At 44.7% G+C, this 23,569-nt stretch overlaps 3 protein-coding genes and 1 long non-coding RNA gene across 6 annotated transcripts; 2 read left to right on the forward strand and 2 right to left on the reverse strand.

The window, feature by feature from the left end:
• Window positions 1–453: 453 nt before the first annotated feature.
• LOC137787178 (uncharacterized) lies at window positions 454–3,242 on the reverse strand. Its single transcript, XR_011077616.1, has 3 exons — window positions 3,085–3,242; window positions 2,328–2,416; window positions 454–973 (listed from the first exon to the last, which is right to left on the reverse strand). It is a non-coding gene; the product is annotated as an uncharacterized lncRNA (long non-coding RNA).
• A 492-nt stretch (window positions 3,243–3,734) lies between these two features.
• Window positions 3,735–9,174, reverse strand: LOC137786620 (cytoglobin-1-like). 3 transcript variants are annotated; one of them, XM_068578616.1, is made up of 4 exons: window positions 9,037–9,174; window positions 8,381–8,529; window positions 5,050–5,281; window positions 3,735–4,484 (listed from the first exon to the last, which is right to left on the reverse strand). In XM_068578616.1, exons 2-4 carry the CDS (start codon window positions 8,527–8,529, stop codon window positions 4,320–4,322), a joined length of 546 nt encoding a protein of 181 aa, XP_068434717.1. In that variant the 5' UTR covers window positions 9,037–9,174; the 3' UTR covers window positions 3,735–4,319. The 3 variants fall into 3 exon arrangements, with proteins under 3 accessions (XP_068434717.1, XP_068434719.1, XP_068434718.1); XM_068578618.1 differs by lacking the exon at window positions 9,037–9,174 and adding an exon at window positions 8,904–8,922; XM_068578617.1 differs by lacking the exon at window positions 9,037–9,174 and adding an exon at window positions 8,702–8,725.
• Window positions 9,175–10,669: 1,495 nt separating this feature from the next.
• Window positions 10,670–17,107, forward strand: tbc1d17 (TBC1 domain family, member 17). The gene is made up of 17 exons (XM_068579321.1): window positions 10,670–10,778; window positions 11,698–11,793; window positions 11,867–11,944; window positions 12,033–12,144; window positions 12,256–12,439; window positions 12,540–12,651; window positions 12,765–12,935; window positions 13,022–13,147; window positions 13,274–13,377; window positions 13,704–13,798; window positions 13,888–14,004; window positions 14,591–14,691; window positions 14,831–14,930; window positions 15,180–15,277; window positions 15,534–15,650; window positions 15,727–15,813; window positions 16,300–17,107. Exons 1-17 carry the CDS (start codon window positions 10,752–10,754, stop codon window positions 16,477–16,479), a joined length of 1,905 nt encoding a protein of 634 aa, XP_068435422.1. The 5' UTR covers window positions 10,670–10,751; the 3' UTR covers window positions 16,480–17,107.
• Window positions 17,108–21,639: 4,532 nt separating this feature from the next.
• Window positions 21,640–23,196, forward strand: ccndx (cyclin Dx). The gene is made up of 5 exons (XM_068579441.1): window positions 21,640–21,666; window positions 21,799–21,984; window positions 22,109–22,324; window positions 22,423–22,728; window positions 22,884–23,196. Exons 1-5 carry the CDS (start codon window positions 21,640–21,642, stop codon window positions 23,025–23,027), a joined length of 879 nt encoding a protein of 292 aa, XP_068435542.1. The 3' UTR covers window positions 23,028–23,196.
• Window positions 23,197–23,569: the final 373 nt, after the last annotated feature.

Raw genomic sequence — 23,569 nt, forward strand, 5'->3', positions numbered from 1 at the left:
CAGCACGACGATGAAGCAACCGGTAAGCATGTCGCTCAAAAGTTAAGGTTCATCACACTATTTGTTTTTTTCTTCCAGAGTTGGGATGGTTTGGATTAGACATGCATGCCAACGTCACGTGATTTTCTTTTCATTATTCTGTCAAAACACAATGATTTGCTCCAGGAGCACCGCGAATCAGCAAACACCCTCCGTTTGAAATGTCTGGCCATGCATGAACAAACATGTTTTGTAGATAACTGTGTCGATGGAGGGGTGTGTTGCTTCACGCTCCTTATCAGTATTTCAGTGTTTCTGTGCAGAGTGCACTAAAGGTCTTAAAGCAGGAAATCCATGCTTTTTCCTGAAAAAAGGCTGAAAAACACATTGTTTTTAGAGATGACAATTTATTGTAAAGCAAAAGTGCAGGCAGAATTGACTGTAACCAAATTTGAATCATCATGAAACAATACTTGTTCCAGTAATGATAAATGCTCCCCTGATATAAGAAAAAATAGCACTAAATAAATACATCTTCAGCAAATCATACAGTTGTTCTAAGTGCATGTGAGAGACATCATTCAGAGCAGCACACATATTTATTTCATTGTTCTTTCCTTTTTGAATCAATAATCATTACATTTTTAGAATTAAAACAGGAAATAACTCTTATGATTAATGCATGTTTTCACGCATGAGGCACAACCCACAATGTCTAATTGTTTACTCTGATCAAGTGTGCAATATTGTAAATGTAATTTTAATGATGAACATGCAGCATTTGTCACTCCTGTATTCTGTTGCAGTGACGGGAGCGCCTGCAGGACAGACAGAAGGAGCCACGATCAAAACAGGTCTCATCGATCATCAAGCCTGGCGGGAACTCTCGAGTGCATTAAATCAAAGCCTAATCAATGAGAGAAAAAGGGACCAAAAAGGTTACAGGAAACGTCTCTGTAGCATCGGGTGGAATAAGTCTGGAGCGCAGACGTCCCTGAGAAAAGAAGAAGAAAACAAATCAAAGGTTTGTAGCTTTCAAATTTGCACTTTTCTTCATTCTAGGTGCAAAATATATCAAACGACGCCGCTCACCTGACGCTCACCTGATTTGATAAAGTGAGCGTCAGGTGAGCACGTGACTGGTCACGTCTGCAGGTGAGGAGAGGAAATAAAAGCATGCAACGTCATGATGATGTCATCATGTCACTCATTAAAAAGGTTAATCACTCTGACTCAGCTGAATGTGCGTGCCACCATAAAAAACATCACGTGATCTGCAGGAAACCTCTATTAGTTTTAGTTCATTGATCAGTGAGGTCATGTCTGTATATATGTATATATCTTTTAAGCTGCATTTAGCATTGTGGTTGTTTGGAGGTAATGTACTTTTAATCATAATAACCCTTCCGAAGAGATGATGGATTGTTGTTCTGCCTCTGAATCATTTAGTGTCAGCAGTGAATGCTTAAAAGCTAAATGTGGGGCAGGCGTCTCCGCCCTTTATGCATCTGTGCCTCTGTAACATGCTCCACTGCTCCACTTTCTCCCTCGTCTGGAGCCCACTCTGTCAATACACAAAAGAAAAAAACTACACGAAAACTGGAAAGGATTTTCACATGATTAAAGTGCTTTCTTTAAACATTAGGCAATTATGTTAATCCAACTTAAAGTATTTAAGTAGGATCAACTTAAGTTACTCGGGTTGGTTAAACTAATTCTACATTAGTAAAAAAAAAATAAAGTAGTCAATTAAGTTGAACCAACTCAAATATATACATTTAATTAAAGTACATTGGGTTTGACCTACCCTAATAAATTAAGTTGATCCGGCCCTAGTAAATTATATTAGACCAACATAATTGCTTATTGCTTAAAAAAATCAGTTTAATTGTGATAATAAAGAGTGTTAACATTTTCTAAATGTTTACCGTGAACCAGAACTTATGAAGTTCTCAATTTTCTGTGGCATGTATACAATCGAAATAATGAAGTATACCGCTTCACTGACAGACAAATTGCATTTTAAAAACATTTCAAACATACACACACACACACATCTTGTACGCATCAATTCAACCCCAGGGTTGTTTTCACCGTGTAAAACATATAATAAAGGTCAACATTTTAGTTTTGGATGATATTGAGGTCACTAAAAAAGGCAATTTCATAATCTTCAGAAAGCTTTTAACAAATATATTTATTTTTTTTATCAAAAGGACTCATTATAGCCTTGGCTCATTTTCTGTGAAGAACATAAAATCAGAAGATATTTTCCGTGACCGCACACTGTACACGGCCCCACAGCTCACATCCTGAGTCCTAAGTCGTGTCCTCAGTCGTGTCCTTACTCTGTGACGCTCACTGTGGTCATTTTGGGGTTTCTGCCGCTCCGTTGCTCTTCACGTATGGCACGTCGTCCTCAAAGGGCCCTTTCTGCCTGTAATACACAATAAGCACGACTCGTATCAATCATCACGGCGCCACACACTCATCTGGAAACAGTTTGGTAAAGCAACCCACTAAAACAGTCGAGGTTTCGCTTGTTTATTAGCTCATAGTTGTGTGTGCGAGCTGTTGTCGTGATCCACGACTGTGTTGTTTGCCATAGCCGTGTGAATGGCTGAGCACAGCGGGGGGGAGCAGGGCCCCAGAGATGATAGCACTTTGAGTCAATTAGCAGCCGTGAGCTGCTTTTTCCCTCCGTTCTTCTCTCCATTTGGAAAAAAAAACTAAACAAACTGGAATACACCGTCGTTAAGGACGGAGCCGCTTAATCCGCCGCACCGTTGCTCAAGGCGAGTCCTTAAAATAATCACTGGAGTGATTTCAAATCAATGGCGCAGAGAAGCCTCTCCATCACTTCCCCCACACGTTAACACACACTTGTGCGTGTGTTTGTACTTGTTGTATGGGTGGTAGTAGTTTATGTGTGTTTATTTTTAGTAGCGTTTCACGCTTTTGATCACGAGCCCTCAAGCTGCTGAGGTAGAACGTCTCACTTTTGGATCCAGATCTCGACAAAAAAAACAACTAGTTTCTTGTGTCACGGTTTTAAAAAACAGAGACGGCCCTGAACGCCTTCGAGAGTTCACGCACGGGACTCACGGTTTGATCTTGCTGGAGAATCTCTGCCGCAGGATGAGAGCGATGGTGGTGAGCACCATCATCGTGGTGCACATGGTCCCCGCCGCCGCCGCCGCCGCCGCCGCCTCGGGGCCCGAGGGCGCTTCAGAGCGCTGAGGCTTCTCCTCCCATTGAAAGGCTTTGAGTGGTAGAAAAAGGCAGATTTTTGTTTGTGGTGTAACAGTCTTGACTATTTCAGTCTCTCCTCTTGGCTCTCACTCATGACTGAAGGAGGGAGATTAGCTCAGAGGATTAGCTTGGATCAAGGCAGGACTAAGAGGCAAACAGAGCATGCTGTTGGTTTCTATTCCGGCAAAAAAAACCAACAACAACTGCCGCTTCGTCACCGTGCCGCCGCCGCACCAAATTAACCTCAAAGTTGTCGTTTCATTTTGTTGAAAAACGGCAACGTTTTGTGAGAGGTGGTCTGTGGAAATTGGCTCCGAGAGGCATTAGAAAAACACATTTATCTGGATGGAACTGTGAAAAGAGAGAGCGGGATGAACGAGGGTGTGAAAAGGGACTTCCAGCAGCTTATGCTTTAGCACTGCTGACTCAAGCAAAGAAGAAGAAAAGGTCTAATTATGTCAAAAACACTTACGAGTAGAAATTACATTCACAGGAGTCGTTTTTTTCATTGTATTTTTATTTTAAAAGTCGTGTTAAATACAGATAGAAAGGTGAGTCGTCGTGAAAAAAATGTACAACCGTCACAACTGTTAGAAAATGTAAAAATGTCCTCCGAAATAATCCCATAAAGCGAACACAAGTGGGCCCAGTGCTGATGACGGGAAACGTCACATGATATTTAGCAAGAAGGGTATTTACACGGCAGCTTTCTAGTTTGTTTTGTTGAGATATACACATTCAGCAGAAGGCACATCCAAGTCAAATGTGAGTGACCTCTGTTGGGTTTGCAGTTTCTTCCCCATCTCTCACTCACACACACACACACACACACACACACACACACACACACACACACACACACACACCGTTCGCCATGAAAAGGGTAAAGTACCTGTTTCTTATTTAGAATATATGTCCCACAGCCCACGGTTATCTAAGACTACATTACACCGTATTCCCCGTATAGCTCCCCTGGATACATTGCTTCCCGCCACATGTCAGTACAGATTATTAATCCCTCTCTCAGGAGGCAAATTGACCAAACATTTAGAGTCTCTCATTGGTGCGACAAAGCCGGACTCAAAGCTTCAGCCGGTCGAGGCGGCGAGCTTGGTCCAGCCCACTTCCTCGTAGACGGCCGTGATGCTGCAGTAAAGCATCGCGAAGAATTTGGTCCACGCCGCGCCCACCTCCGCTGTTATGACCGATGAAAACTCTTCTCCCAGGACCTCCAGGATCACGCCACTCAGGATCTGGACAACACAACAAACACGCACTGTTTAGTTGTGACACTTTAAAAGGTTCCTTTATGGGAAATATGCTGCAGCAAGTGAGACGGAGTTGAAAGATTGACGCCACTGACGTTTTGAAGCATATAGTTTTTGGATTACAGCCGTCGCCATCTTGGTTTTTTTACAACTAGTTAATAGAAGTGGACATATTTGGATTGGGGAGGAGTGATGCAGAGAGACGCGAAGAGAGAAGTAGAGACACTTATATGGACTTCTATACAACCAGAGGAGTCGCCCCCTGGTGGTCAGGAGAGAGAATGCAGCTTTAACACATGAAGCATAGACTTCTATACAACCAGAGGAGTTACCCTCTGCTTAATAACTCATGTTTACAATATTTATTGAGGGAATAAATCAAGAGAGAAGTCGATAATTTCTTCATAGACTTCTAAACAATCAAGCTTTTTGCAGGGAGGAGTCGCCCCCTGCTGGCCATTAGAAAGAATGCAGGTGGATTCATTTATCTCGCATGTTTGATGCCTTTCAGTTTATATTACAGCTTTACTTTTCTGCGCTTTGCATTCACCTTAAAGTACACGGGGTCCACCTTGTGCCGCAGCGCGTGCGCCTTGCCCACCAGCTGCAGCACCGACGCCACCTTGTCCGAGTTGTCCAGGCTCTCCACCAGCGTGTTGATGGCGTTCATGACCCGGCGGGCGTGCTTCCTGAGCTGGCCGCTCCTCTCCAGCTCCTCCGCCTCCTCGATGTGCTTGAACTGGCTGAAGAACTGCTTGGATGAGGGGAAGTTCACGAACAGCCTGCAGGGGAAAAGGGGGATGGAGAGCAAACAGGCGGTACATGAGCAGCTGCCGCGAAGCTCGGCTAATCCCATCGCCTCACACTCAGACCAGGACCAGCTCCATCCTGCAAGACCCACGTTTGCTTTTCTTTCCTTTGTTTTTTCCCCGGGTGGTGAGATACCACGAGTAAATACTAGCACTGACATGAGAGTGCTGCATGTTGTCCCTTTAGATGTTTGCTTTGCTATCATGGGACAAAAGGGGGAAAACATTCAGCCGTTCAGAAAAGATGACAGAGCACTCACAGTTGATGATATAATCAATTGCATAGGTAAGAAATGAAGCACTAATTACTTTAAGTTAATCTCATGCAGCGTCGGATAAAAAGATTGATCCAGCTTTAAAAGTCTTTTCTTGATAAGTCAAAAATAACACTTTTTATAAATAGGTACGATCCATAATTGATTAGGTATCCAGATATCTACTCCTATATTTACTCCACTCCCTCACTCCAAGCATATCTTCTACTAGAAACCCTCATTGTTTTCTTTTTTCCATTTCTGGCATGGTAATGTTGCATTATTTTTGGTTCAAGGTCCCCCCGGTCTGATATTCCTTCGCTCGTCCCGTTCAGTCGAAAGACATTTCCCTTGGTTTATATCCCCGTTTGACCCTCTTAGGAAGTATCACAGAGACTTAGAAAAGACGAAAACCTTTAAAAAAAATTTAAAAAAACACCCCCTCCCACAGTCTGGGAAGAGGGCCAATGCATCTGGTTGCTGACCCGCCGACACGTCTCCCACTGCTCCTGCAGCAGCTAACGCACAAAGAAGCAAACATTCCTCGGGTAGCTCTGAAGCATATAGCTGGACACAAGTTTCACGTTTGAACCTAAGTGTCTGAGAGGGGAGGAGACGGCAGAGGGTCTTCTTATTCTAGATCCAGCGCTCCGGTGTTTAAGCTCTCTCTCTCTCTTGTAATTGCATTACTGCGGTTGCATATAAATAGCCTCATTAGTGTTTGATATGAACACTGGACCCTTCGTTCTTCCCTATTGGTTTTCCTTTAAATCCGAAGAGCTGCATCCACAGGGGGATAAACGCCCTAATTATGATACTTTGGATCTTTGACCCTGGAGCTGAAGTTTCGGGAGAGTGACAGAGATTTACTTCGTCGTGCTTATCAATTAACATTCCTCACATTCCTGGGGATCGTATAAGGCAAGTTCCTATTGAACGGCGCATTTCGACAGCGAGGCGATTCAAAGTGCTTCACGTACAACCGTTAAAAGCATCAAAACATAATGCAGAGTTAAAAACAATGAAGAACATTCATGTTGAAGTGTAAAAAACAGTCAAAAAGCCAAAAGTAGAATACAAGTTTAAGAAATAAAATGCAGTAGTGAGATGCAGACGTTGATATCCTTGAATCCGTGTCGATTTAAGGCGTATTCAAGGGTTAGTTTCTACATGTTTATCATAGTTCAAAGAGGAGCAGGAAGCGGATTGGCTTTGTTAAAGTGCTGCAGCTTCATCCCTAATAGCCCGGCGTCGTTAAAATGATCTATCTGATGGTTCTGTACAAGTTGCGTCCTGCTTTTCTTTTTTGCTCACCTCCTTCTCAACCTTTTAGCCTCCTGCAATCATAAAAAGATTAGAGAAGGCGGGATGTGTCACACGGGGGATCTCGTCACGGCCGAAAGACGTTTCCCCTCCAGATGGTTGAGATTTTAAAGAGTGGATTGTTGTGACAAGACTCTTCCTGATAGCGGAGACAAAGAGCGATGAAGACATATTGCTTCAGGTTGCTCAATCTTCTACAAAGACATTCAAAGCATGACCGGCTCTTTTGGGAGGAAGCCCTTTAGAGGTGCCAAAGGTGTCCGATTGATGGATCGCCATGTTTAACCTTTGTCTCCACGATTTGATGAAGAGGATCAGGAAAAAAAAAAGGGGATGTGAGGCGAGAGTGTTGCACGCAAAGACATATGAGCTCCTTTTGCCCAGATTGGAAACTTCTAAAGGAGCTGAGATCATCTGAATTAGGCAGCTGCCTTCAGTGGGAGGATAATACCACCCTTTGGGTTTAAATTGATGTGTTTTCAGGGTTTTTTTGGTAGTAAAAAGAAAAGCATTAATGGACCCTTCGGCTTCAGCAGGTGTCGTTTTCTTACAGAGACTGAAGGCTCCTTTTGACCGCGTCGGTGGTGAACGAATTCAAGTTGTGGGAAACGAAGGAAAAAGTGCCCAAGTAGGATTTAGACACCACGCATAGAGGAGTGTGTCAGCGCATCATCAGTGCATGCACCCTTCGTGTTTGGAGTCGGATTGCAAGGAGCCCCGAGGCGTCCAGACTTCCAGTCCAGACTTGATCTACAATCCCTCCAGGGGGTTCTGGGTCCACCCCGGAGGGAACTCTCACCAGTCGGTGCATGCCCCAAAATAACCTCCACAGGGAGGAATCCAGGTAGCATCATGTCCCGATGTGGAACCACCTCAGCTGACTCCCTTTTTTTCCGCTAATAGAATCTAGATGGACCAGTAGATCAAGAGCTTTGCCGGGTTATTTTCACCGCCAAAGGATATCACAACGCTCCGCATTGTCTAATGAGGGCCGCACCCCGAGCCGCCCGTCAACCCGACGCTCCACCCGACGCTCCACCCGACGCTCCTCTCACTCGGTGGTTCTGACTCTCATCCCCGACCGCTCCTTCACACTCGGCTGCAAACCGGCCCGAAGCGGAGCGCCGGCTGCAAGGTCACCCCGCATGCAGCCGACAGAACCACATCCTCTCGGGGGGGGGTTGGGAACCAAAAACACTCTCCTCCCGCCTCCTGCTGCGCCTCACTTTCCTCATCAACTCTTCACTCGTCGCTTTATTTGCTTTCTCGCTCCTGCATCTGCTGTGTCGGGTCACTTACCTGGCAAAGACACGAGCGAGGCCCAACGTGACGCAAATGAAGTTGGGAAGATGGAGAACACAGATAGAGTTTTTCTGTGTTTTTAATTTCCTTCTTTCATTGACCTTGTGTCACACGCCAGCCTCTCCCTTCCAATTACACTCGCCCCCCCGGCGCTGATGATTTCAAGCTTTATACACTGAGAAAAGAAAAATACCTGACTAGTATGGCCACGCCAGCGTCATCACAGTTCTGGTAGACTTTTTCCCAGGAGTCCCGGATCATCAGCCTGTCCTTGTCGGTCAGCGGGCCGGGCCGCTCCAGGGGGTCGCCCTCGCCCTCGCCCTCGCCCTGCGTCCGCTCCATCTGGAAAACACAGTTGTGCAAAGGCTGAGCGCGCGATGCACACCAGACGTCTTCTTCCTTTCTTTCCTGGTTTAAAATGTCTTCCCCCACCCCTGTTTTTCTTTCTTTCTTTCTTTCTTTCTTTCCTTCTTCTCCCCCTCACACACGCTCAGTAAGAATCTTTCCTCTCTACCTCTGAATCTCGGCTGAGCGCGAGTGTGAGTGAAGACCAGGCTGCAAAAACACAAGAAACACACGCAGCGAGCGAGGAGGAGCCTCTGTACTCTCTCTCTTTTACACTCCTCTCTCTCTCTCTCTCTCTCTCTCTCTCTCTCTCTCTCTCTCTCTCTCTCTCTCTCTCTCTCTCTTTCTCTCTCTCTCTCCCTCCACCTCACCTTTGATGAAAATATGATGAGATGGGAAACAAATCCCTTCACGAGAGAGTCAGATGTGTAATGCATGCGATGGGCGAGCGGCGGATGAAACATAAGATTACCAAGTTGAAATAAGATAAAGGAGCACGCTGACCTTTTTACCTCCGTCGCCGTCGCCGCCCCGGACTCACCGGGAGATTAAACTAGAATATTGAATTTTCGCACGAAGCCAAAATTAAACAGCGTTGACTTCCCATCAGAATTAGGACAGGCGTCTATTTGTTGTGCTTTGTTCTGACGAGATTCAGATTACATGAGCGTGTTCTCGGCCCCGTTTTTCATCCCTTTATCCTGTTTTGACACTTTTTTAAAAATTCGTACATGTCATCATCCCCCGTGTGTGTGTGTGTTATTTTTTTTTTTGGTGTACAGGCGTCATCAAGCGAGGAATTCACTGCTGAAAACTTGAGAATGTTCCTATTAAGCACTTGGTAGCGAGGTTATCGGGTCCAAGTTGCCAAGAATTTGGGCGTTGACCGTCAAAAAAAGAGCAAAACAAGACATCAGATGTGAGCAGAAATGTTCAGATGGAGGTCATATGTGCAGAGTCGACATGCAACAATGAAGGCACATGTGTGAAACATTAACCGAGTCATTGAGAGTTTGCTATCAACAATCAAGTTGATTGCACACTCTCAAGGGGGGGGGAGGGGGAGAGGGTGCTTAAGGTAAAGACACAGGTCATATTTCTGACACTGTTGTGTTTCAAGTATCTCAGGAACGCTCAATTATAAACACCAGACTTTGTGAATGTGTGTGATTATCACACACGTTCATAAACAACGAGCAGGTAGTCGGGGTCAGATTAGGTTGTTGTGGAATCGGGCGGGAAAAACCGAGGCTTCTCGGTCAATGATTGTAGATCAAGACGCTGTGCCGCTTTATGATTTCACAATAAAGAATAGCTGAAACATTTGCCAATGATTCATAATCGCTCATACTGTCTCCTCCCTTGGCACAGCAGTCAGACGAGTGTTGGATGACAATGAGGTTGTACCTTTAACACTCTCGCAAAGATCTGATTGTGTTACTATTGTGTTACTCCAGGAGACGTAACTCTACTCAGTAGATCCAAGGCTAATGGAGAGCGACATCTAGTGGACATGCTGTCAAAATGTAATATTTAATATTTAATAATACTGTACATGTGAGAAAGCCCTTTCCATCAAAAATCAAGGAAAAAACTTCGTATTTGTTTTATTGTCTGATGATTAGCTGCCTGATTTCACTTTTTTTTGTTACACTTTTTTTTGTCAAACTTTTTTTGTCGACTTTTTTGTAGCCTTTTTTTGACGCTCATACTTTTTTGTCGACTTTTTTTTGTCATACTTTTTTTTGGCAACTTTTTTTTCATATTTTTTTTGTCATGCTTCTTTTTTGTCATACTTTTTTTGTCATACTTTTTTTGACAACTTTTTTTGTCACTATTTTTTGGCAACTTTTTTTTCATACTTTTTTACTTGTCATAACTACGTTTTTTGTTTGTTGTTGTCATAATTATGTTTTTTGTTTGACGGAAATAGGCTTCCATTGTTCTGTCTCTTTTATTTGTTTCTACTGATTTCTAACAATATCTGCAATTTCTGGAACGATCTACGTGAGTCGCGTGACGATCCGGTGGGTTGTTTTTTTTGACGCGACTCTGTCTTTATACGGCTCTGCTCTGTTTCGAGTCGATCACGTTCCTGCCGTGACGTACAACGTAGAGGGGGGCGTGGCTAATCTAAAACAGGAAGTATGACGTAACCTTTATTTTGGTGAAGAAGAAAAAATTAAACGAAGCCCAGGCAGCGGTGACGGGGAACAAAAATGGAGCAAAACGTTGAGGATTACAAGGTATTGCCAAGTTTACGAGGCGTCGCTTTCAGAATTAAAAACCGTGTGACAACTGACAACTTTCCTTCCTCGCGACTGCGACATTTTGGGGAAAGCTCCTCGAGCCTGTTGTCGTGATTAGCTTATTGTTTATACTTCAAGCTAGCTCTCGGCTGTGTTGTCACCTGACGGGATAGAAGAGCTGGTTTGTCTTTAACCAGATAAACCTGCTAGCAAAAAGGAGTCCATGCGGGGTTCATCGTAGTAAAATCTACCAAATGAAAGACTTGTGGTCACGTGACATGCTTGTGTCTTCGCTCATGTGATTACCTGCCACAGGTGAATTATTTCACACTGTAGGCGGAGGTTTGTTCTTTGGTTTTGTGTCATTAGTAACGTAAACATGTCCTAATTTCACGTTTACAATATTTAGACAACGAATCACCTCCTATAACACCGTTACACTGTTTGTTTGTTTGTTTGGTTACATCTTTGTAATATTCCTTTGTTAGTTGATTTGACATTATTCACTTATATACTTTTTTGTATATATTGTGGATTTTTATATTTAATATAGCTGTACTTGTATGTATAAATGTGGTTGTGGCAAATCAATGCCCCCTTGCAGGATTAATAAAGTAACATATCTGTCTAAACATCACTAACACCATTGTAACGCACATCTGTGTGGCCAGAGTCCACCGACAAAAAAATAATATAATATAATAGGTTGATTATTTTAGCTTCACGAATGTGAAGCTCTTGTTTTGTTGCTCTTCTTTTCTATTCTTTGTCATAATGATACACATAGCACATTTGGTTTGGCTAAAACAAGCAATTTATAGATGAAAAACAACCAATATGCTGATCATTTCAGCTCACATTTTATGAGTTATATTTTCTGCATTGATGCATTTTTTTTTTTTTTGTCCTTCCTCAGTTGATATTTGAGAAGGAGGGAGTTTACCTGCACACAAATGCCAAGAGGAGTAACCAGGACACCACCATCCCAGGGTTCATCCGCATTGTCGAGCGGGTAAGCCGAGTTGTTGCGGACACAAAGCGTGTAAATGAAGGACACATCTTTGTTAAGCGTGCGTTTGTTTTAGGCCGGCGTGCCAGCTTTAGAGTGGAGCCCGCTGGAGGATGAAGGCCGCAGCGCTCCGGCTGTACTCTACACCAAAAAGGTCAGGGACCATCTGCTTGCTACAAATAATGGGTTTTTATTTATTTATTTATATATCTCCGCCATCAAACACACTTCTTACTTCTTAGGACGGAGAAGGAGGAGAGGAGGATACGAACTTTGACCCCGGCTATGAGCCGGACTGGGCCGTTATCAGCACAGTGAAGAAAGACCGAGAGCAAGTCCCCGTCAAAGACTCAGGTGCCATTTTTTTAATTTTTTTTTTAACGTGGTTGTCACTTTTGGTCAAAGGCTGCGTGAGACTAAACGTCGGCCATTCCCCGCCCCACCCCCTCCCGCCCTTCTCCGCAGGTCAGTGGTCATTCTCACTGCCGCTCTCGGAGTTGTACTCCCTCCGGAGGGCTCGGTTCTCCCTGGGGCGAAACTTCCTGGTGCTGACGAGTCGAGGGGGCCACCCGCTGCCCGCTCTGCACTTTCACAGAGGAGGAACCAGGGAGCTGTTTCGGGCCCTGCAGCGTTACATCATGCTGGACCAGTAAGTACCGACCCGGACTCCGGGAGCCGCTCCCGTTCCTGTCAGTCTTCGTCTTTGTTTGTGAAAGACGTCACGTGGTCGTCCCTGTTGTCGTCACCAGGTCACCGGTCGACGGGCGGCTCTTCCTCGCCTACCCTCACGACTCGGGCGCTCTCTCTCAGTCCTTCGAAAAGCTGCATCTCCTCGACGACGGCGGCGCTGATCTCGTTTCGGTGATTCACTTTTCTTTTTTTCCCCAAAAAATATTTCGCACCATAAAATGATGTATTCACTGGCTTGACGAATAGTATCAACGACTCACTGATCATAGTCTGTCCTCGTCCAGCGATTCATCCATGACCCGTACGCCACCACGTTTGGCGGATTCTCAAAAGTCACCAATTTCTTCAAAGCGGCCCTCCGACCACCGGGGTCGCCCGCCCACTTCCGAACCGCTCAGGATCCCAGTATGCCCCACCAGTCCGACGAAGAGCCCGGCTTCGAACTCATCAACTGTGTAAGAGCACACGGTTGTGTCTTGCAGCTTGTTGTGACGTTTAAGTGTCAAGAGGACTGACGGTTGCGTCTTGTCTTTCCTTTCAGGGCGTCGAGCTCGGTCCCAGGCCGGACGTGACCAGGGGGCAGCCGCTGGACAAATGGGACGAATTTCTGGACCGAGAGGGGCGAGTGAAGAACCCGGAGAAGATCAAAGAGCTCATATTCAGAGGGGTGAGGCAGTAAGAACAGTGACAGTGTGTCTCCTATGTGGGAGGACAAACTGTTTACTCAACTTTTCAACCTTCCATGCATCTGATGTGTGTGTGTGTGTGTGTGCTCTCTTCTTGTCCGTCTCAGGGTGTCGCACCGTCCCTGAGGAAGGAGGTGTGGAAGTTCCTCCTGGGCTTTTATCCGTGGAACAGCACTGCCAAGGAAAGAGAGGTCATCCTGCGGGTCAAGACGTGAGTATTGTTATCACTGCTTATTACTGATGTTATCAACACTCTTTAATGGTTAAATTAATAGTCTCACAAATCACACAGAAAACTGTGTCGTCAAACAATATTTAATGTGTGAATCAGAGAACTTTAGAGCTGTCCTGAGGTATATTTTTCTTACTTCTGGCCAGAGCCGGTGTAGCTTTTCCTCCAGGAGCTGGATGAGAAATGTAGTCCTGACAGATCTGTGACCATGAACTCTTTGATTTATGACACATTATCCGTAGGTGTGATCTGGTGCAGCGGACATTTAATCCTTTCAAATGGTTGTGACGCCCTTTTCTCTGCAGGGACGAGTACTTCAGGATGAAGGTGCAGTGGAAGTCGGTCAGCGAGGAGCAGGAGATGAGGAACTCCCTCCTCAGAGGATACAGAAGCCTGATAGGTCGGCTCCAGCTGTCCGTCACGAAAACAGAAGATCCGTTCATGGAATCGGTCTGTTGTTTGAAAACTGTCTTTGTTCTGTCGCGGCAGAGAGAGACGTCAGCAGGACAGACCGACACAACACGTTCTTCTCCGGGAACGACAACCCAGGACTGACTCTGCTGCACGATGTGCTGATGACGTACTGCATGTACAACTTTGATCTTGGTAAGTGTTTCTTAAACAGCAGCGATACAGAAATGTAACGGGAAGTAACCGGAAAGTTGCAGGTCTCTGCCAGGTGGGTCATTAAACAATATGTACTTAAGCAGATAATATTATTATATTTTTTTTATTTCATAAATTTCATTTATTGTATTTTTTTTTAATAATTCATTTTAAATCATTTATATTTTTGTTTATTTTATTTACTTGTTCATTTTTTATTAATTAGTTACTCAAACGAGAAGAATGCATGTTATTTTATTTTTTTTAAATCATAAATATCTTTATTTTTACTTATTTTTTAGATTTATTATAAATAACTTACTGGAACAAGAGTAATGCATGTCTTCATGCTATCAGTCTATTGGTCTATTGTGTTTAGTAATCTTCATAATTATTAATTATCATTTTTTTCACAATCGGCAACAAGATCCAAAAAAACCAACATTGTGAGATGAACTACAATTAGATGCAGGTTTTCTCACCTTCTGTGTGGTAGAAGTTCAGCCTCTTGGTTTAACTGAGTTTACAGTTAATTAAAGTGATCGTTCATGCAGACACGTCCACACCTGCGTCTCCATCTGTGCAGGTTACGTCCAGGGGATGAGCGACCTCCTGTCTCCTCTCCTCTTCGTCACCCAGAACGAGGTGGAGTCCTTCTGGTGTCTGACGGGCTTCATGGAGCTGGTGGTTAGTACAAGAAACAAGTCCAGTTTTGGGTGTTACTTCCTCTTCTTCCATTGTACAGGAACAGCAGCTCAGCAACCAACACCAGTAATTAAACGTATGCGATGACTTAGCAGAGTCTTTCCCCGTTTCCTTCCCGCAGCACCAGAACTTTGAAGAGTCTCAGGAGGCCATGAAGAAGCAGCTCCTGCAGCTCAGCATCCTGCTGAAGGCTCTGGACCCGGAGCTGTGCGACTTCCTGGGTCAGTCAGCTGACGCTCGATCGGTCCGACCGGATCAGAGTCAAAATAAAGTCCAGATGTTAGGACGATGCAACAAAAAAAAAAGTCTGGGCAGAAACGAGCACAGCTGCAGAACAGGACACACCGTGTTGATATGCACCATGATTCATATGCAAACGTCTGCTGCAAGATGGATTTTTCAGGATTTTTTCTTCTTTTTTTCGGGTCTCTAAATCAGAAAAGTGAAACTCTCTTTCTTCTGTCCGTCAGACTCTCAGGACAGCGGCTCGCTGTGCTTCTGTTTCCGCTGGCTGCTCATCTGGTTCAAGAGAGAGTTTTCCTTCGAGGACATCCTCACCATGTGGGAGGTGAGTGACAACTACATATACATATATATATATATATATATATATATATATATATATATACATACATATATATTAGGGCTGTATTGCTTTTGTATCAAATGAATCAAATGCTGGTCTTTAACATACATCTTTAAGATGACTCACTGAACATGGACTGAAGAAACAGTGGCTTGTCCCTCACAGGGACCCTTACTACTGAACACACTGTTCATGTTGTCTCGTAAAATGTTTCTTGCCGTCCTCTTTTCCCCCCCAGGTCCATTGGTCTCGTCTGCCGTGCGATAACTTCCACCTGCTGATCGCCTGTTCCATCCTGGTGTCCCAGAGAGGCGAGCTGATCGGCTCGGACCACGACTTCAACACGATTCTGAAGGTGCGTTTTGTTTGTTTGTGTGTTTGTTTGTGCGTGAGACCGGAGCTCAACCCTCTGCGCTGTGAACCCTCTGCAGCACATCAACGAGCTCACGATGAAGCTGGACCTGCAGACCGTGCTGCGAGGAGCGGAGGCCATCTACCTGCAGCTGACCCAGTGCAAGGTGAGACTCGGCCTGCAGCTCTGTTTGAAAACAGGTTCATACGCTCATGGAAAACCTGGAGAATGTGTTATCTTCATGTGTTCATGACGTTCATTCACGCTGAGTTTAAAATAATGAATCTGCCTTTTAAAAGAAAGAGGCTCAAAATATCAGCAGCATACATACAGGCATCTATATGAATGTTTATTCTTTTAATCAAACTATTGTCTCTCATTCATTTGAGTCATTTAAGGTTTACTGTATGCTTTGAATCCTCATTGTTAGTTTAAATACTACCTTTTATCACTTTGTACTGTTTACACACACATTTCACACAATTGGTCATGGAAATTTGATTTAAAAGGTCATGAAACTGTGGTTTAAAGTCATGAAAATGGGGTTGAAAGTCCTGGAAATGGGGTTAAAAGTTATAAAATTGTGGTTAAAAGTTATGTAAATGTGTTCAGTTATGACCTCGTGCTCCTCCTCTGCTCCGTCCTCCACCAGGAGCTCCCCCTGAAGGTGCAGCAGGTCCTGGGTCTCTACGTCCCGTCCAGCTCAGAGGAGGACAGCCCGGACTCGCAGAGCGGCGAGACGTCGCGCCGCCTCCCTGACGAGTCCCGGGCCTCTTCCTCTTCCTCCTCTTCCTCCTCCCCCCACGCGGCGAGCGTTCCCACCTATCCTTAAACCTGCAGGTCAGCCGGGGGAACTGGAACACACGGACCATCTTTATATAAACACGGAAATCAAATCTTTATATCTCTATATATATATATATATATCTATATATATGGACTGTATATGATGGAATGAAGAATGTTATTACTGGCAGTCGAGGGCAGGGGGCGCCGGCGAGGCGCTTTTCCTTTATGGACGTTTCAAAAGATGGTAGAGAAACAATATCCTCCTTTTCTTTCTGTGAGTGTTGTCCTCTTCTTTTTGCATCAGTCGGTCTCTTGTTAGTCCTCAACATCGCCCTCTTCCTCCTCCTCCTCTTCCTCGACAGTCTCCTCCTCCTCTGGCTCCTCTACTTCTGCTCTTCCTCTACCTCCTCTTCCTCCTCCTCTACCTCCCATCATGTTGTATGTAACAGTCGTCCCTGTCTCATGTGATGCGTTGTGCTTTCCATGCGTTTAGTTTTTTTTGCGTTCCTTCCTCCAAGTGAAGAAGATGAAGGAAAGTCGTCGCAGCTCTTTGCTCAGCTGACTGCATGCCTTATGGTTTTCACCCGTGTGTTTTTAATCCTTGTAATTATCCACATGATGTCATAATGTTTTCATCCGCTGATTCTTTCCAAATAAATGGTTGAATTTGATATATTTATATATATTTTCTTTCTCTAACCGGTGTGCAGATCTATCGGATCAGGATCTGATGTGTTTGTAGCACAGACTAGTGTCACATTGGCTCAATGATATCAATCTAATAATATCAAATATTACAAAGACAGCCTCCAAAAATGATCAGAACGTGAAATTGACAGTTTGTTTTAGCTCAAATGTAACATCATGACGTCCACAAGGGGGAAGCATTTCATTTGGTTTGGTTTGAAAGAGGTGTACCTAATAAACTGGCAGCTGAGTGTAAAGTTTAAGCCAGTTTGTAATGCAAGACTTTTATATTTATGCATGAAAAATCCTCAAGAAAATACAAAAAAAACACCACAAAAGTCAAGAAACGATTAAAAAATCATAAAAATTTAAAATAAAGCGTCCAAAATTGCACAAAATGAATTGAAAAACGCAACAACAAAACATAAGAAATGTCAAATTGAGAAGGAAAATACATGTAAAACACAAGAAACTGACATTAAAACTCAAGACAAGCAGCTGATTTTTCATAACTCATTAAAACAAAAATTCACATTGATTTTAATATGATCCAATATTGTTCAATGATATTAATGAATTGCTTTTAAAACAAGGCATGAACTCAGTGCTCACTTAAAATGTTATGTTGTGTACAAATATGTTCATTAGTTACATTCCTACAGGCAGACATTGCCAAATATTTGTTTCTGTTGCATGTAAATGAAAGATGTAAAACTGTCTAATATTTCCGTATTTAAATTACAAAACAGAACCGTCATAAATGGTTAAAATGCCACGAATAAGCACATGTTGTCAACATGTGTTTAAAGTAGGATGCGTAATGTACACACAGTGTAAGATAAGAAGATTAATAACTCTAAAAAAAAAAAGAGTGATCTGAGTGCAACAGTAGCGGCTGTTTGCTTAAGCGGTGTCTTAACTTGTGGACTGGTTAAGCTCCGCCCCCCTTACCACCACCCCCCCCACCGGCCAGCAGGTGTCTGTGTGAGGTGAATGGAGGCCTCTGTTCTCCACTGTCCCGGGAAAATGAGCTGGAAAATGAGGGGCGGGGGAGCCACGCCCCCTTTCTCAGGACCTCTTTTGGCTCACCGCTTGTCCCCCGTCCCCCTGCTTGAATACAGCTGCGACGTATGAATTTAGTGTTGTGCTTAAACAGGCCGCCCGATCTGTCACCCGGCTCTCTCTCTCTCTCTCTCTCTCTCTCTCTCTCTCTCTCTCTCTCTCTCTCTCTCTCTCTCTCTCTCTCTTTTCCTCCCCTCCGTCAAGCCCCGAGCTGACCTCCACTCAGCCACCCTCATTCAAACTCAATCTGCTTTCAGCGCCTCTCAAAGCCGGTTTTTATGAGCCCCGCGGCCTTGTCGACAGCTTTAAACGCCGCATTCTCTCGCTAATGCTACAATCGACTGCGTGTTAGCGGATTAGGGTCTCTTCATGTTGTCATTATGTCTTCGGAGTGGATGATGCGGGCTCAAGATCTGCCCTCTTCAAGCTTTAAAAGCGTGACTTTGAATATGTGGAGGGGCGTTTCCTCGTGGGCTGCTTGTTCCTTTGAGATGTTACTTTGATTAGATTGAACTTAAAAAGGTGCACAGATGGGATTAAAGTTTGTTTCCTTGTGTTTTTATCTGCAGAAGAGAGTTCATCCCTCACCTCCTCGGTGAGATTACTCATCACTGGATCACTGTGAAACATTTCACGGCTGTTCAACTTGCAAATGAAAGTTCACCTGATGCCTTGAAAATATAAGTTCACTCAACTTGAACATTTCCTTTGATTCAACTAAGAAATGAAAGTTCAGGAGTTTGATGAATTCTAGTTGTCTCAACGTTATGATTCAAGTTGAGTTAACTTGTTTTTCCCTTGTTGTTTAAACTTGATCGATTGAATTAAAACATAGATTGTTTTTACTTCATCAGTTCAATAAAATGAGCTCTGACACCTTAAAGTGTCGCTTTGGGCCGAAAACACTCATTTGTGCAAAAATAATCCTTTAATTTTCGCCTCAACTATTTATTTTTCCCCCGTTTTCTTTTTCTTATTGGCTCAAATTAACTGTTTTTCCTTAAATTTTTCTTTATTTTGTATCTGTTGGAGCTCAAGCTAAATGTCCCACGCAGGACAATGAACGTCCAATCGGAGCGCGGCGCCTCAGAAGGTCGTCAGGTGGCGCTCTTCTTGCCTCAGACATATTGAACCCGGCTGGTTTTATTGAAATGCAGGAATTCCAGCAATGCGTCAGAAAGTGAGCCCATATGGCCGCATGCTGTTCAGCGTTACGATCCTTTTATTAGTATTTATTAACACTTTTTAGAGGGGGGATTTTGTATTTGTAACATGTGAAATATAGTTTTTGTTAAAGTTATTTTTTTATTAAACGCCTCATTTTATATTCAACAGCTCACGGTTACTTAAATGCATTTACGTCTGCAGCGTTGGATTGTATTTAAGGACACGTATTAAGTATTATATTTAAATAGAAAGTGTGTTTTTGCTGTGGCTTTTAAAACCAGTAAGGTATTGAGTTTCTGGATATGATAATACTTTGTTATATGATAATAAATCTCCTACAAAATGTTTGAGTGAAAAGTTGAAACAAAGTAACTTCATTAAGTTAATTCTATTAAACTCCGTAAACACGTTGTACTCAAATACTAATTAAATTTGTTCATTTTCGCCACAACTTCTGAACCTGAGACGCGGCCACCGGCTCCACGTGAATACAATGAATAATTGATGCTGCGCTGAAATCAAGTCGTCCATTTAAACTCCCGTTTTGAAACGCGAGCGGCCATTGAAGCCGTTAATGTGTGAAGAAGAAGAGGAAGAGGAGCACCTGTAGCGGCCGACAGCGGCAATCTGCAGCCTCTCTGCTGCGTGTGACCCCATTGTGCACCAGCAGAGGAGTCCCAGGAGAGCGAGGAAAGTGTGTCTGCCCACCCGTCAGTGTGTGTGTGTGTGTGTGTGTGTGTGTGTGTGTGTGTGTGTGTGCAGCAGCAGCAGGCAGAAGGCCAGGGGCCGTTGTCTGACACTGATTTGTAAAGGGAGACAATGCGGCTCATTGACCTGCCGGCTCCACTGTCTGTTGCACATACCTCCCCCCTCCCTCCCCCCTTTAAGCAAGGCAGCAGATTGCAGGGAGGGGGGGTCATGGGGGCACAGGTTGCTTTGACAATGACGAAACCTTTAGAGACCAGAAGAGGCCGAGCCAAAAGTTTTGATGAACACATTCATATTCCAGAAAAGTGTCACTCGTGCACAGTGTTTGTGTTTGTCTTGTTGTGACAGCTTAACGATTCATCTTGTATTATTATTATAATTTTTTCTGAATGTTATTCCTAAACTCTAAGGCTTGTAATTTCCTTCAGGCAAAACTAAATCTGTTTTCATTCCCTCAAAAAACTACAACAAATGATTTCAGCTCCATCGTGTTTGTTTAGTTTGTGAAAAGTCAGAAAACTTTGGAAAAAAATATAATTTGAAGATGGAACCAGATATGTTGCTGATTAATTTGATATTAAATTAATAATTAATACAAGTAAGAAATATTTTCAGCTCTGTTTTCTTTAAAATAAGAAAATACATTTTGTAATTTTTTTCAGAAATATGTGTATATTTTTCCACCAAATTCATTTTGTGACCCAAAGTTTAAAAAAAAAGTAGAACATTAATAAAAAATACTCATTTGCAAGTGTAAAGTTTCCCACAAGCACCAAATAAAACCACAATTAATTAAATAAAATAACTTCATAAAGACGACAGACTTCAACACATCAAATCATGTTCCTGCTGTGTCAGCAAAAGTACAAACACACGTTGTGGTTGTACTATCAAAGTATTCAAAGTACTTCTCGCCTCTCGACGGTCCGGCGGCTGAAACGCCGTCCAGACTTTGACGCGTCTCCTCTGCGCTGTAAACAAACACCCGCCTCCCTTTTGTCATCCATTCCCATTGTCACAGTCTGGATCTGACCTTTTTCTCTTCTTCTTCTCTCTTTCACTGGCGGAGACAAGCTGTTGCTCCGTCCCCTGCGGGCCACTCCCTCACTTGTCTGCTCCTCTTTCCTCCCCCTCTCTCTCTCTCTCTCTCTCTCTCTCTCTCGCTCCCTTCCCTCTCCCCACCTGTTGAAGCAATTGTTGCACGGGCCACATTGTTGCCTTCTTATTATTTTCATGGGACTCACGGCGGTCCACGCCCCCTTTTTTCTACGCTCCTCTTCCTCCCCTCTGCGCCACTCTCCCTCCTCCCTCCTCCTCCTCCTCCTCCTCTCTCTCCATCCCTGCTGCGTATAAAAGTCGGAGCCGATAGTTGAGCGGTGACATTTGTCAGGAAGCCCACAAACACTTCACCCGGGACAAAAAAGAAAAAAGGGGTTTTCCGCTTCTGTTTACCTGCAAAACACAAAGGAGGCCGAGGGACACTAGCTGCTGGGCTGTTTTTTTTCTTTCTTCCCTATTTGGACGTTAAAAAAAAGTTCACATTTCGCCCCGGCAGGCCTGTTTGCAGATGGACAGAAGCATGTCGGTGTCCCTGTGGTGTGAGGAGGCGGAGGAGGACCAGAGCCAGAGCGAGGCGACCCGGGGCCGGACCGAGGAGGACCAGAGCCAGAGCGAGGCGACCCGGGGCCGGACCGAGGAGGACCAGAGCCAGAGCGAGGCCCGAGGCCGGACCGAGGAGGACCAGAGCCGGACCGAGGCGGCCTCGTCTCAGCTGCGAGCCGCCTGGGACCCCACCGTGTCCGGGCGCCGCGTGATCCAGAGGCTGCTCCGCGTGGAGGAGAGGTACGCGCCCTCCGTGCTCTACATCGCCCTCATCCAGCGGGAGCCGGAGCGCCGGGAGGAGCTCGCCAAGTGGGCCCTGGAGGTATGAGAGGGTGCCCCCGACCCCCTACACCTGCACCCAGTTTCCTCCTGGACGTCGTCACGGTGGCTGTGAAGCTGATGTGTCTCTCTCTCTCTCTCTCTGTTTCTCTCTCTCTCCCCTCCAGGTGTGCTGCGAGTGCGGCTGCGACGAGGCCGTGTTCCCGCTGTCCGTCTCCCTGCTGGACCGCTTCCTGTCGGCCTCGCTCTCTCTGCCCGTCTCGCCCTACTGCCTCGCCGCCGGCTGCATCCTTATCGCCTCCAAGCTGGCGGAGTGCGACAACGTCACGGCCGACGCTCTCTGCGCCGCGGCCGAGTACAGCTTCCAGCCCTCCGGCCTGCGGGTGAGCGGCTGTTGATCCCCACACACACATAATCACAAACTATATGAAATCTATACAACGTTCTGCATCGCGACGTGTATCTTTTCCCCCTCCGTCAGGAGATGGAGCGCGTCGTCCTCGCCACCCTGCGGTGGGACACGGCGGCGGTGACCCCACAGGACTTCCTCCCGCATTTCCTGGCCTCCGTGGAGGAGAGAGGAGACGGAGGCCTGCTCGCCACCCTGCGGCGGCACGGCGACACGCTGGCCGCCATGTGCGCCTGCGACTCGCGCTTCCTCGGGGCGCCGCCGTCGCTCGTGGCCGCGGCGTCGCTCAACTGCGCCCTGCGGGGTCTGGGCAACAAGGGCCCCGCCCAGCTGGCCGTGATTTGCGAAGCTCTGGCGGAGCTCTGTCAGGCGGACTTGGTGAGTGTGAAGCACCCTGCAGAGTCCGAGGCGCTTCTCGGGCCTAACTATCTTATTTTATTAAATTTAGGGGAGAGAATCAGAACACAGTCATTGCATATGACACAATATTGTACTCTCTCTCTCTCTCTCTCTCTCTCTCTGGTGCATCCCAGGTGGTGCTGCAGTGCTACAGCGACATGATCGAATACGCCCTCCGACAGCGGCTGAGCAGCGGCCTGCAGCAGGGCAAGGAAGAGGAAGAGGTGGAGGACGAAAGGCCCGGGACGCCCACAGACATGAGAGAGATTGATTTCTAAACACTGAATCAACTGATGCATTGAAAGTGTGAATCAATCAACAACAACAAAAGTTCTTTAAAGTCCATCAGTCAAACTGATGTAAATTGATCGTGACCTCAAAATGCTCTGACACTTCTTCATATTTTATAAATTACTTTATTGAGTGACTGTTAATTTAAACTTTATTTATTTGTGAACAACTTTGAAGCCATCTGATTTTTTGCACGTGCCATATTTTATGATCTATTCCTGTTAATTTTATTGTAGGCCTAGATGTTTTTTGTGTCATAATATTTATACATTTAATTTATTATCACGTGCAATTGTTGACTCTTTCTATGTTAATTTATTTTGACTTGCCATTACTTTGTGTTTGTGTGCCGAATTAAATATACAACAGATCTATTTTTCAAAACAATTAAACGTTTAAAACGTGTGTAATTATTTTGTGTCTCATTTCGTGTGTTATTTATCAATGGGGAAATGCTGCCTTCACTTAGTATTCACAAAGTTGTAATTATGAGATTGAAGCTGACATTGCTATTCATCTACTTTTATAG

This window comes from Clinocottus analis, unplaced genomic scaffold (genome assembly GCF_023055335.1).
Source record: "Clinocottus analis isolate CAN_PGR_092001 unplaced genomic scaffold, fCliAna1.0.p SCAF_16, whole genome shotgun sequence".
Lineage (NCBI taxonomy): Eukaryota > Metazoa > Chordata > Actinopteri > Perciformes > Cottidae > Clinocottus > Clinocottus analis.